The sequence below is a fragment of the Loa loa genome, assembly GCF_000183805.2.
Source record: "Loa loa unplaced genomic scaffold supercont3.23, whole genome shotgun sequence".
Classification (NCBI taxonomy): domain Eukaryota; kingdom Metazoa; phylum Nematoda; class Chromadorea; order Rhabditida; family Onchocercidae; genus Loa; species Loa loa.
The window spans coordinates 41,290-53,590 of record NW_018108203.1 but is presented as its reverse complement, the minus strand read 5'-3'; the positions used below and the strand labels follow the sequence as shown (position 1 = coordinate 53,590).

General features: G+C 32.4%; 3 protein-coding genes across 3 annotated transcripts in view; all 3 read left to right on the top strand.

Annotated features, from left to right (window-relative positions):
* Positions 1–2,783: 2,783 nt before the first annotated feature.
* On the top strand, positions 2,784–5,833 carry LOAG_08585 (CMGC/MAPK/ERK1 protein kinase; the record flags this gene model as incomplete). Its single annotated transcript, XM_003144115.2, has 8 exons — positions 2,784–2,908; positions 3,263–3,389; positions 3,750–3,805; positions 4,105–4,294; positions 4,479–4,558; positions 4,764–4,968; positions 5,184–5,372; positions 5,622–5,833. 8 exons carry the CDS (start codon positions 2,784–2,786, stop codon positions 5,805–5,807), a joined length of 1,158 nt encoding a protein of 385 aa, XP_003144163.1. The 3' UTR covers positions 5,808–5,833.
* Positions 5,834–7,815: 1,982 nt separating this feature from the next.
* LOAG_08584 (hypothetical protein) lies at positions 7,816–10,277 on the top strand (the record flags this gene model as incomplete). The annotated part of the gene is made up of 4 exons (XM_020447731.1): positions 7,816–7,901; positions 9,098–9,355; positions 9,586–9,696; positions 10,097–10,277. The coding sequence occupies 4 exons, from the start codon at positions 7,816–7,818 to the stop codon at positions 10,275–10,277; spliced, it is 636 nt and encodes a 211-aa protein (XP_020302070.1).
* Positions 10,278–10,506: 229 nt separating this feature from the next.
* Positions 10,507–12,301, top strand: part of LOAG_16839 (hypothetical protein) — a gene marked incomplete at its 5' end in the record, with an annotated part of 3,330 nt that continues 1,535 nt past the window's right edge. Inside the window, 4 exons of the mRNA XM_020449497.1 lie at positions 10,507–10,673; positions 10,946–11,141; positions 11,358–11,521; positions 11,890–11,931. Of these exons, the coding sequence (XP_020306952.1) occupies positions 10,507–10,673; positions 10,946–11,141; positions 11,358–11,521; positions 11,890–11,931 (569 nt within the window). The remainder of the gene's footprint in view (positions 10,674–10,945; positions 11,142–11,357; positions 11,522–11,889; positions 11,932–12,301) is intronic.

Below are 12,301 nucleotides of genomic sequence, written 5' to 3'. Positions count from 1 at the left end.
TCGAAAAAATTTTCCCGGAATCTTTCCAGAAAACTTGATTTATAAGTTTTTACACCCAGGTATACTTCATAATCTCCAAGATCCACGTAAGCCTCATTTCTCATCACCGTATTCTTTTCGCGAAGTAGACACGTGGTTTCATTGTTTGTCAAAGTGGTGCATAATTAGTTTACAGATCTAAAACCCGAATTCGGTGATATCGAAAGTAACGAGAAATAGGTGCAGCGAAACTGGAGTGCGAAGCTGGTTGTCGATATTTGCCACCTTCAGAGCTGACGAGCATAAGCTGACAGTAAAGTAAGAAGATTTCCGTATAATAAGTTTTGTAACTAAATTTCAATCCAACGATAGTTTGTTTAAATTTTTTAAACTTATTTGTCTTTCGAAAGTTGTCAAAAGAAGACGACTTTGGTGATTGTTAGCAGGGAAAATTAGATTGAGGGTGCAGCTGTCAAGTCTAACTTGCAGTTCTAGTCAGTAGTCTTCAAGGTTTCTCGGTCTTTATATAAACAGGTGGAAGATCGGTAGATAGCGGAATCATTGTTTCGAGTTGAAATAGCTGTGAATGACTTAAAATTTTGTTTTGAACCGTAATTTCGGTTGTCATTTGCCACTATCTTCAATAAGCTAGTGTGTAGTATTATAAACTAAGTTGAGAAGGAGAGGGAGGAGATCAATTGCAAGTAAACAGAATTTTAGTATAAAAATTTGTGATGTTGTTGTAGCTGTATTATTCAGTAGTATTTAAATACATATGAAAGCAGAAAATTGAGTTTGCGCAACAGAAGGCTTTGGAATGGGAATTAAAGAACTAAAATTTTAAGGGGAATCCTTGAGCAAGATAAAACACGTATTTGAATGAAGGATTACATTGAAACTAATCTATTTTTACATCTTTGTGTAACAATTGTTCACAATGCATGACTTAGAGATTGTTAATTTTCTCATTTTTTTTTTTTACAAACAAAGAAAAAGCTGTTAATTTGATTACAAGGGATCAATTACTTCTGGAAAAGGCAGAAGTATTCAGAATGATAACTGTTATTGCATTAGTGTGATTTCATCTCATGCCCTTTTTTCTCATTTGTTTTCATCTCGTTATCGCGAACTAATGATATTCTTATTGCTCTTTTACCTCGATAATCCCTAAAGTTCAATTTACAATAGAATTTGAGGTTAAACATGTCATGGTAAGCTCACTCCTATTCATTTTCACTGTTCGGCAAGTTTCATTCTCCCTCTTTCTACTATGTCGATGAGGGTTCCTTTGCAAGTATATTGATGTTGGGCATTGCTCAAAAAAAGAAAGAAAACACATTTGCACTTTTTTCCTTATTAAGTGTGCATATTCTCATGATATGATGAACTAATGAGTTCCATTTAGAAAATTGAGATATTTTTTGTCCGGGATCTTCTGAAAGCCTCCAAAATTTTTTTTCACTGCAAGAAGATATTTGTTAGGAGAGTGTATGAAAACTGCTTCATGACCCATTCCTTTCCAGTATGGAATACTTTCTGAGCTATGAAACAGCTATGCACATCCTTTTTACGACCGACAGTGATCCCGCTAATTCTGAGCCTAACTAAATGGTATCCATGTAATTCCGTATAACTAATTCCTCCTAATCTCACTATTTGTTTACCATATAAAAATATAAATTACACACGTATTTTTTGTTTTTTTATTTGTAGGCTTCATGACAAATGTACTTGTTACTAGCATCTACTATTGTGTGTTGAAGTGAGAATTTTCAGAAACCGTTTTATTTTTCGTCACTCCATTTTTACTGAAATCCCCTCATCAGTAATTATTTTAAAATCAATGAAGAGGAGCAATAACAAATGGGAAAAATTAACTCATTCTTAGTTTACACTGGATTTAATCACTGTAAGTCAATATTTCATTGCACAAATTACTGATTTGTTGTCAGTTAGTTCCCAGCCGTTAGTCAATGATTAGTGAGTCACTGTTTATTCACGAAAAGTTAAGTTATATCAAATCTTGAAGTTTCTTTTACTTAAATTGATTTCTTTTTGATTCAGTTTTCAATGCGTCATGTTATTAGAACTGATCATCTGAATTATTTTCTACAGAACTAATTCAAAATAAATGGGACTTTGAAGAAAGGAATTGATTTGTTTAAAACTTCAAATTAATAGTTTTTTCCAAACAATAAATCTAATCATCTTATCGATTTATTATTGATTTCGCTTGTTCTGGGTTAAATTCTCGATAACATTTTCGTGTGATCACAGCAAATGATACTAGCCGATAATTTACTCGTTTCATAAATCATTTCGTTCTTTTGATTTTGAAATGGCTAATTTTTTTCAATGAAACACAAAAGTGCTACGGAAGATAAAACTTCACGATAGAAATCAGTTTGTTTTTATTATTTGTGCAACTCTCGAAATCTTAATGTGCATTTGTTCCGTCTTAAAATTATTCTTTTGCAACAAATTTTTACAATAAAAAGTCATACTCAATCTTTTCATTTCTTCTATCCCATCTTTTTGTTTTTTGTTCTGGAGTCTTTAATTATTTCGATGAGAGCCATATCAAATGCTGAGAGTCATTAAAAAGTGGACATAACATGGTCGTCTTTATCGTGGTAGAATAGGGGAGGGGAATTCGTCACTGAAAAATGAAAACCTGATAATATTATGAGTTCAGCATAGATATAAGATGCCATTGGTCATTGCCAGTGTGAATGATAAAAATCTTATTACAAAAAGATTTAAAAATTCTGCTGTGCAATTGATCTTTTTTCTTTCATCTGCAGATGACAGCAGCGGTAGAAGTCCAAACGAAAAATGGTGTTGAGGAAGTGCATGGGCAAGTTTTCGAAGTTGGACCACGTTATATGAATCTTTGCTATATTGGGGAAGGAGCCTACGGAATGGTGGTGTATGTTTTCACTACTGGTTGATATTACTGGCTTGTGATTTTATGTCTTGAACTGTTTTTTCTTTTGAAAGTGGTAAGGGTCTGAATTATTAAAGACTTGAACCGTTATTTATTTGATTCACCCCTGATAACAAGGAAATGCTTACACATATGCGTACCCTTTCATATGAGAAATCTTGATAAATACATTTGAAAAAATATTTCATAGTGAAGAAAATATTCGGAAAATTTTTTGTCCCTTTGTATAGTCATAAATTTTTTGTCCCTTTGTGTAGTCACAAAGTAATCAAAAAAAGGAAAAAAAATGATTGTTGACAGGTTTGTTTGGAGATTAATTCATTAAAGATTGTTTAGATCTGCACTGGACACAGAGACGCATGAACGTGTCGCTATCAAAAAAATTTCACCATTCGAGCATCAAACGTTCTGCCAAAGGACACTTCGAGAAATCAAAATTTTGACTAAATTTAAACATGAAAATGTAAGTAACTGACGTAATTAATAGGTGTTGATGAAATGCAGAGATCTTCGACCTTTTACTTTATGCTTGACAATTATGTAATCAGGTAAATACTTCTGCAAATCTAACCGAAAGATCTTGTGTCTTTTTAAAACGTAGTAGAGAATTCTACAGTTTATGAATAAAAGCGTAGTAACTGTAAGTCATAATTCACTTGAGATAATTCCAGGAATTTCCTTAGCATGTGTATGGCCTGATACTGAAATGGTTCCACTGTTATTAGATTTAAGTGAAGGATGAGACTGGACATACCATCAAAGATGTGATAACTAAAACTAAAAATCATAGTTCTTTTCCTTCTTTATATCATTTCTATTACAGATCATCAACATTCAGGAAATTATCAGAGCACCAAGTGTGGAACAAATGAAAGATATGTGAGTTTCTTTTTTATCAAGTAAATGTTACTGAAATTTGATTTCTTTCCATCAGAAATCGGGACAATTTTCCTTCCATTAGTCCTTTCATTACAATATTGTTTCTGAAATTTTATGATGAAAGGGTAATCTAGGACTTTGTTCCTGAAATATTATGATTTATTCTCTCAACCCTTGCAGTCTCACTTGGTTGCCTTGGTTTTATTGACTTTCTTTTTCGATTTGGTAATGTAACAGAAACTTTAACAAGGAAAGGAATGGCTCGTTATGTAGGAAATGTTACTTGATCCAAGTTTTAGCTACATAGTGCAGTGTCTGATGGAGACAGATTTGTACAAGTTGCTGAAAACCCAACGACTTTCCAATGATCATATTTGTTATTTTTTATACCAGATATTGCGTGGATTGAAATATATTCATTCTGCGAATGTTATTCATCGTGATCTCAAACCATCGAATTTGCTTCTCAATACTACTTGCGATCTCAAAGTTAGATTTTTGAAATTAGGTGAAAAGATTATTATTTTTAATTTCGTTGTTTTGTTAACTTTTGCAAATACTACTAAATTATAATTAGAACAGAAATATTGGATTTTGTTTTTAAAATTTCAAACTAATTTGGAAAATGGGTGGACTGGTGAAGTTGTAAATTTTTTTCAAATTTATGCTTTAGATTTGTGATTTTGGCCTTGCTCGAGTAACAGATCCTGGGCATGACCATACTGGAGTGCTGACTGAATATGTAGCGACTAGGTCAGATATTTTTCACTCGACAAAATTCTCTCACTTCCATGCTGTGATCAAAAATATTTCTTGTTTTCCATTTAGTTTTAAAATTTATTAATCGGACTGTGTTTTATTTGATTTAACCCCTGGTTGTTCTTTCATTTCAAATCTTATACTAGCAAAGTCATATTTTTACATACAGTCATCATCCTTGGTCTTTTGTTTTTACCAGGTGGTATCGTGCACCTGAAATTATGTTAAATTCGAAGGGTTATACGAAATCAATTGATGTTTGGTCGATTGGTTGTATCTTAGCCGAGATGTTAAGTAACCGACCTCTTTTTCCTGGGAAACATTATCTGGATCAGTTGAACTTAATCCTGGGTGTTATTGGGTCACCAAGCCAGGAAGATTTACAATGCATTATCAATGAGAAGGTTTTGATTTTATTATTTTTTTATCACTACCGCTGTTGTTACTATTGTCATTGTTCCTACACTGTTATTAGTGTTATTTTGTAGTTATAATAACATATCATAGTTATAATTGAGGACTGTAAATATATCATTATTATAGTGAGAACTAAAGGACTGTAAATTTGTTTGGAAATTTATTATTTTCACTGAAGTTTTCAGCTTGTGCTTGAATTCAGGCTCGGTCATATTTGCTTTCATTGCCTCACAAGATAAAGCAACCATGGTTACGAATGTATCCAAATGCAGATCCGCGTGCACTTGATTTATTGGATAAAATGCTAACTTTTAATCCGAACAAACGAATAAGTATCGAAGATGCCCTTGCACATCCATATCTGGAACAATATTATGATCCGAACGACGAAGTATTGTATTTCGTAGCATCTTTGTTGAGTATAATTTCTTCATTTATTTTACCATAAGATTTCATGCTCTCTATGTTTCATTTTTACGGAAAGTCAATGCAGTGAAATGTAATGGGGCACTTACCAATTTGATGATACGTGGCTTTATTTTAAAAACTTTAAGTACTGAACATTACATATATAAGATTTTAAAAGTTAGAGTGAACATAAGTTGCATTCCGTCCAAAAACTAGATGAAATATTTTTCAGCCTATATGCGAAGAACCGTTTACTTACGAGATCGAGTATGATGATTTACCAAAAGAAACATTGAAGCAGCTGATTTTCAAAGAAACAGAAGATCATTATAGGCGAACGCAGGTAGCAAAGAAAGTAACGCTATCGGAGGAAGTAGAATTGGATTCCGGCATTGGTTCCGCAATCTTAAGTTCTTGAAAAGGGTATTTCAAAAGCTGCTGGACTTGAAAATTTTATTTTATGAGAATTCTGATTTAGAAAAGCTTTTAATTTACTTTTCTGAATACATTGGAGTTTGGTTTGGATCTAAAAAAAAAAATCCATTCCAAGTTTAGATGCTAGAAATTTCGATCATCCAATCTTTTTCGGACCTAATCTGGAATCTTCTGTAGATTAGGGAAATTGTCATTCTAATGGTGGAACGATGCGTTAATTAAACGACAAAGAAATAGTTTCCATTTTTTGTCAAAATTCTGTAAAAGTTATTTTTTTTAGGATTTACGTTCAAAAACAAGAAATTTTAAGGTGATATATGCAAACTCGCTCTCACTTGTCCAGAATTTTGATTTTCATTTATTAATTGATTGGGTTAAAATTTATGTGTTTTTTTCATCATTAACGTTTGATGGATTATGGGAAAAGTTGCATTTAGTTAGTTATCTTTGGATTTAATGTCGAATGTAAATAGAAAGTCGCGCATTTATCAGATCTCAGATCATTCTAAATATTTGGCGACACGTTATTGCCATCCGTATTTATACCGTTAACAGTGTTCCTTTTCTTTTGGACCAATCTAATTATTTTTTCTGTTTTGCTCTTTCATTTTGTTTTTCATTATGAATTTGATTGTCATCGTTTTACTTATTCCGACTAGAGCTTTAACGGTATGAGAGGAAGTAATGTTCAGCATTTTAATGTGTAGGAAGTTACGGAAATCCCGAAATTACTTCTTTTCATCAACATTACCTGTTATTTCAATAATTGGAGCTCTTCCTTCAACCTTCCTAATTGGCATTTGCAGCATCTATTATTTTTGCTTATTCTGTCATGCAAGATTAATTGAAATAAAATTAGAAATTTCTCGTAATAGTGGAACATTACAGTTAGAATGCCGTTGATATTTCATTCATTAAGTTGATGAAATTCTACTTCAGCTGAAGTCTGGGAAATTTGAGGTTTGAAAGAAGGGAGTTTTACTGATGATAAACTTTGCTTCAAAATGCTTCTTACTTTTCAAGCCCATTCCACATGTTTTTTTTAATGATATTTTTATGCATGATATTAAATCCTGTGATTTTTTTTCCTATGAATACTTTGTATTTTTCTTTTATAAATAACCTTTTCCGTGTGATTGACATGGGATTTCATGTTCTTCTTTCCAGAAGCTTCTTTATTTTTGTTGACATGAAGACTTGGTATTGGGGAATTATTTTCTGTTTGGTTTTTATAAGAAAATTATCGATTTGAATATGCTTTCAGCTTTCATTTTTAGTATCATAAATTCGATTAATTGCCGGTATATATTAAGTAGTTATTATTACTGATTAGACCAAGAGCTTTCCAATTTATAATGAGTGTTTTTATTGTGTGGGGAAAAGTTGGGAGAATGAGTTTGAGTTCTAATGGAAAGTTAGAGTTTCAAAACCCATGTATAAAAGTTATCTACTCTTCCATTTCAAATATTGATTTGAGTAAGTCCTCTATCTTCTTTTCTATGTCTGGTCTTTTCATCCAGATCTTTGAACTCCTGGTTCATCATGATTTCTATTGTCTGTTATATCCGATTTTACTTCCATGCCGTTTTCGGATGGATAGATCGGTAATGAGATATGCGATTAGTTGAAACCAAACAACCTCATTGAAGCATACTGAAGTAAATCCATTTGTTTTTTCGTTAGTGTATTTTGTCACTTACGGTTGTAATAGATTTTGTATACACGGTAATATACGTAATAATATAGCGTATAAGCAATAATATAACAATAATATACACGCAATAATATAGCGTAGGATTGCTTATTTGAAAGGTATGAGCTGGGTATTTTAGAAAATGTTTGGAAAAAATGTTTACTAGGGTTTGTTGGAGAATTCTTAGAGATGTTTTGTAAGCATGTGTTAGTAAAGATCAAGGTCCATCTAGATGTTATCATGCCCGCCATCTGTAAGCAGCTCTAATTTTAGTCGACCAAGGTTGCCCATCAGGTGGATGGAAACTATACATGGTAGTTTGGCATCAGGAATAATTAATGCGAGCGCATCAATGGTTCTTGCTGATGAGAAGTTGGAAAGAAGGTAGTTTGTCTTCGTTATGTATTTGATTTCATCAAAATAGAGATTTTTTGTAAATTCTCCAAATTGTTTTTATTTTAAGTGAAACAGGGTTCGCAAAAATACCTGTTTCCAAATAATCATTTTTCTAACCACACAGATCTTCATACAAAGAAGGAAATGTTGTTGGTTTTTGATTTATATAAATTTTTATAATCATTATAATAAGGTAATAAAGTGAAATCACATTTCATTTATGAATACACATATATGCGTAACGTTTTATGGCATTATCATCATTCCATCAAATACATAAATTATTTCAAGTCTTCAAATACCTTCTGATATTTAAGAAGTGAAAATTTCCTAATAAATCCATTGAGTTGCTTTCATTATGCATTATTCTTTAACTGCGTTTGTATAAAAGTCGTTCTTACAAACATCACTGAGGCATAGAGTTAAATGTAATTCTTTTCATTTTGGCTAAATGATTTTATCTCGTTCAATTCTATTAGAGAAGTAAATTTCCCAACATATTCCCTTACCAGCCAGCTAATTTCTTTCCCCGACTTTTTATGATTTGTGGATCATGGCATATTCGGACGATATGTCATCCTCCCGCCTTTCTAGAAACGAATTCATTCATAAGAGCTGATTGTAGCTAGCTAGGTTGCTGAAGTTTGATGGCATTGCTGGGACTAAAAAGTCTACTTATGTATTTGATTATACCAGACGATCAAACAATTTATTCATCTTCTGACGACGACGAGCCGATGTTAGTATAGATTTGGTCATTTCTCTCTATTAATACTCGAAATGAATTCTAGCCCACTCAGTTTACATACGCTTGCTTTACATACGTTTTACATATTTTTCGGAAAAGCATAACATTTCGTCTATGGAATCGTTTTGCGTTAATTTCTTGATTAATGTGAAATTTATAAATGATCCAGAATTTTACTAGTGGACATAACCAAAACATGTATGGAATAAAATTACTATTTAAATTCATATTTATTCATAGCGAATAAGAAAATGATCTAAACATCGGTTTAAAAGTTATATTCGCTTTGGTGTTCTAGTCCCTACTCTGGTGGTTTCATCTTTTGAAACTTTAAAGGACATATCTGATAGTTGATTAATTAGGAAGTCGTTGTTAGAAATAAGCCATCAAACTGGTAAATCAGCAGAAGTTGGCCATGACTGTAATTTCCTTACAGCGAGGAAATAGGAGATGAAGATAACCGAACAAACAACGAACTTCTTGAAGAGGTTCTTCGTCAGTTGTCACGCAAGAAATACGATGAAGTGCATGACCTGCTGATTGCTGCAGCCGATAATTTTGCGGATATATATCGAGAACTGTTTCGAGCAGTCATCGAGGAATACGACAAGGATTTCACCGAAAGTGGTATTTCCGATCCTATTTTGGAAAACGTTTTGATATTATTGAAATCATATGGAACTACCAAAGACAAGTAAGTTTAGAATTAGTTTTGGCACATATAGCTGTTGGGTAGAGGGATCTCATAGTAGTTTATGTTCTCGGTCACTCAACATGTTTGTATTATGCATATGGCATAGGAAATGGGATATCTTTCAGATGTAAATTGATTTCCAAGCCCATTATAAGCGGTTCCGAGACAGTTGTTTTGTAATGCTTATTTTATATTTTTTTATATTAGCTGTATACAGCCGAAAATTTTAGACTGGCTGTCCTACTTGAGTGCTCGGATTTGGTCAATTCATGGAAAGCATTTATGCTGCTTGGAAGCTTTTTGGAAGAAATGATGCCAGAGATGAAGGATTTCAGCGAGCAGTAAGTCTTTCTCTGAAATACTGTTGATTAGTTGGCGGTATTTTCTCATCCAAAGTATTTTTATGTTCATTGATTTCATGTGTTTGCATGACATTATCCTTTTTTATTCAAGTCTTATATAGCTGTATACTTTACACTCCCTTAGCTTTATTTATTCGAGCAGCACTCTGTTTCAGTTTTTACTTGTCCTTTGATTTAAGAAAGTTATTATTTCATTCACCTTATACTATTCCATCTAATTGCATAAGCTATATAGAATCATTGTTTCGTAAATAAATTATGCTGAATGGCCGCTAATAAACTATGTAATTATTTGAAAATCAACAAAAACTGCGCCGGGTTATAAAGCTTATGGTGATCTCACTCACGTTTCATAAACTCAAGTTTTTTTCAAGTTTAGTTTCATCCGCGACATCAGGGGAATTTATCTTCCGTCATGGATTGAACGTTTCGAGAAAAATGTCGTGTTAAATCATTCAGACGAGCAATTAAACAGGGAATATTTTTCGAATCTAGAAGCCGATTATTTGGATGAGAACTACAATCCGGCATTGCCAGATGCATCTTCTGATCTTTTTTAGCAGCGGTTTTTATGTTTTTACGAATTTTCACGTAAGTTCTAGACTTTTTTTTGCAGGACTCATGGATTTTAAACTATAAACAACTTAAGTAGTTATTATTTAACAAACTGTTTGCCAGTTAATATCCTAGGCAAATAAAGACCTATTTTGGTCTTTATTCGTTAGCAGGATAATTGTTCATTTTATGCTTGAAAATCCTTATTTACATTGCTTATTTTTTAGTTTGTCGATGAGCAAAAACTACAAATTATTGAATGAACTGTTCGATAAAGTGTTGGCATGCACATACATCCAAAGTGATTATATGGAAGCATTTATTATGAAATTGGATGAAATTTACAAATTTTCTGACCAACGATTACCACTTAATACACTTATTTTTGTTAATTCTTTGAAGTAAGTACTTTGTAAAATTTTTGATACTCAAAGCAAAATGACCAGTCATAGTAATCCTTTCGAATTTTTGTTGTATTTCTTCATCGAATTTGGCTTTGAAACTTTAAAAATCCAAGTTTCTGTACTTTCTGATAATTAATTTTAAGTGTACACTTCTTTTCTCTGTCACAGTGATGGTTGGGGATTGTTAGGATAATAAAATAAAAAAGATGAAGCTTATCAATTTGTGATACAATTTGTGCCTTGATAAACCTAGTGTAGTTGGTTTTTAGGTCAAGGTTTTATTCACTTCCACAAGTATTTGCACCTGAATATTATCTTAAACTTGCTCTTGGTCCACTCCGTTATTCGCTGCATATTTCAACTTCAAATATGTTCAACATTGGTTACGTAGTGCTAGTACTGCGAAATTGTTTGCTTTCTGTCGAGAATGAGTCAATAGGACGAAATCAGTGGACGTTTTTCTTAGTATGGTTCAAGAAATTTTTTACAAGCTTGTTTTTATACGGGACTTAACAAGTTTCAGTGGGAAGTGAATTTTGATTACTATGTGTATACTTTGAAAATTGTGAAGAGTACCGATGCATTTCATCCATAGTATTAAGAGACATAAACGCATCGTTGAGAAAAGGAATGGACTAATATCCTTTCGAATTCGATTTGTTCAGCCATTTTCAACTGCAGGAATTTCTTGCCGATTTTTTAATGTGCTGTGAGGAATGCACATTGTGTGAAGTGAGGGTGGTATGCATGGATACTTTCAAAATGTTTTTGTCGAAATTTGAATCGATAGCTCAAGTTCTTATCATCCGGAAATTGTTCAGCATGATTCGAAAGGATGAAATACAGTGAGTTAAACTCACAAAGCAGAAATATGACAAATGACTTGAATGTTGCAGAGTGTAGAAAATACATCATTGTACATCATACTTTATAAAATATTGTTATATGTCGTTAGTTAAGAAATATGCATGGTTAAGTTACTTCCATGATTATGGGGAATAAAAATGGTAACCAGTTCTCATTTTTTTTCTGTTTCTGAATTCTTGTTGGGCCTCAAAATATTTCTCTCTCTCCCTCTCCTCTCCCCCTCCCCCCCAAAAAAAAGAAGAAAAAAGATTTCGAAAATGAAAGTGAAGACAACTTACTTTTCAGTAAAATTTCTTTTAAAGTTCTTTGTCCTCCGACATTATTTTCTTATCATGGTTTTTTTCAGGAGAAAAAATCTTCACAAAGTCAACATTTACGATGAAAAGTCGTAAGTTAAAAAATAAGATTTCCGGTTTTGTTTTTTTTTCAAATTTTGCAGAATCACATGAGGTTCACTATTTTTATTAAATATTGTTCTTTTTTTTTGAGAAGTTGTGGGTACATAAGTTTTTTCTTTGAAGTTGGTTGGAAAAGCTCCGACTTAAGTAAACTTTGTTTGCATTTCTCATTTGTTTGATCCATAAAAAAATGATCAGCTTGTAATTTTTACAATTTAACATTATAAGCTAGTTTCATTTGAAGAGCAAGTAGCGTCCGAAATTGAGTAAACAAATGAAGATCCGAAATCATGAAGACCAAATCTTTTAAAACTGTTGCTTTATTTCAGATTAAAATTTGAAGCACAACTTCTTGCTTGG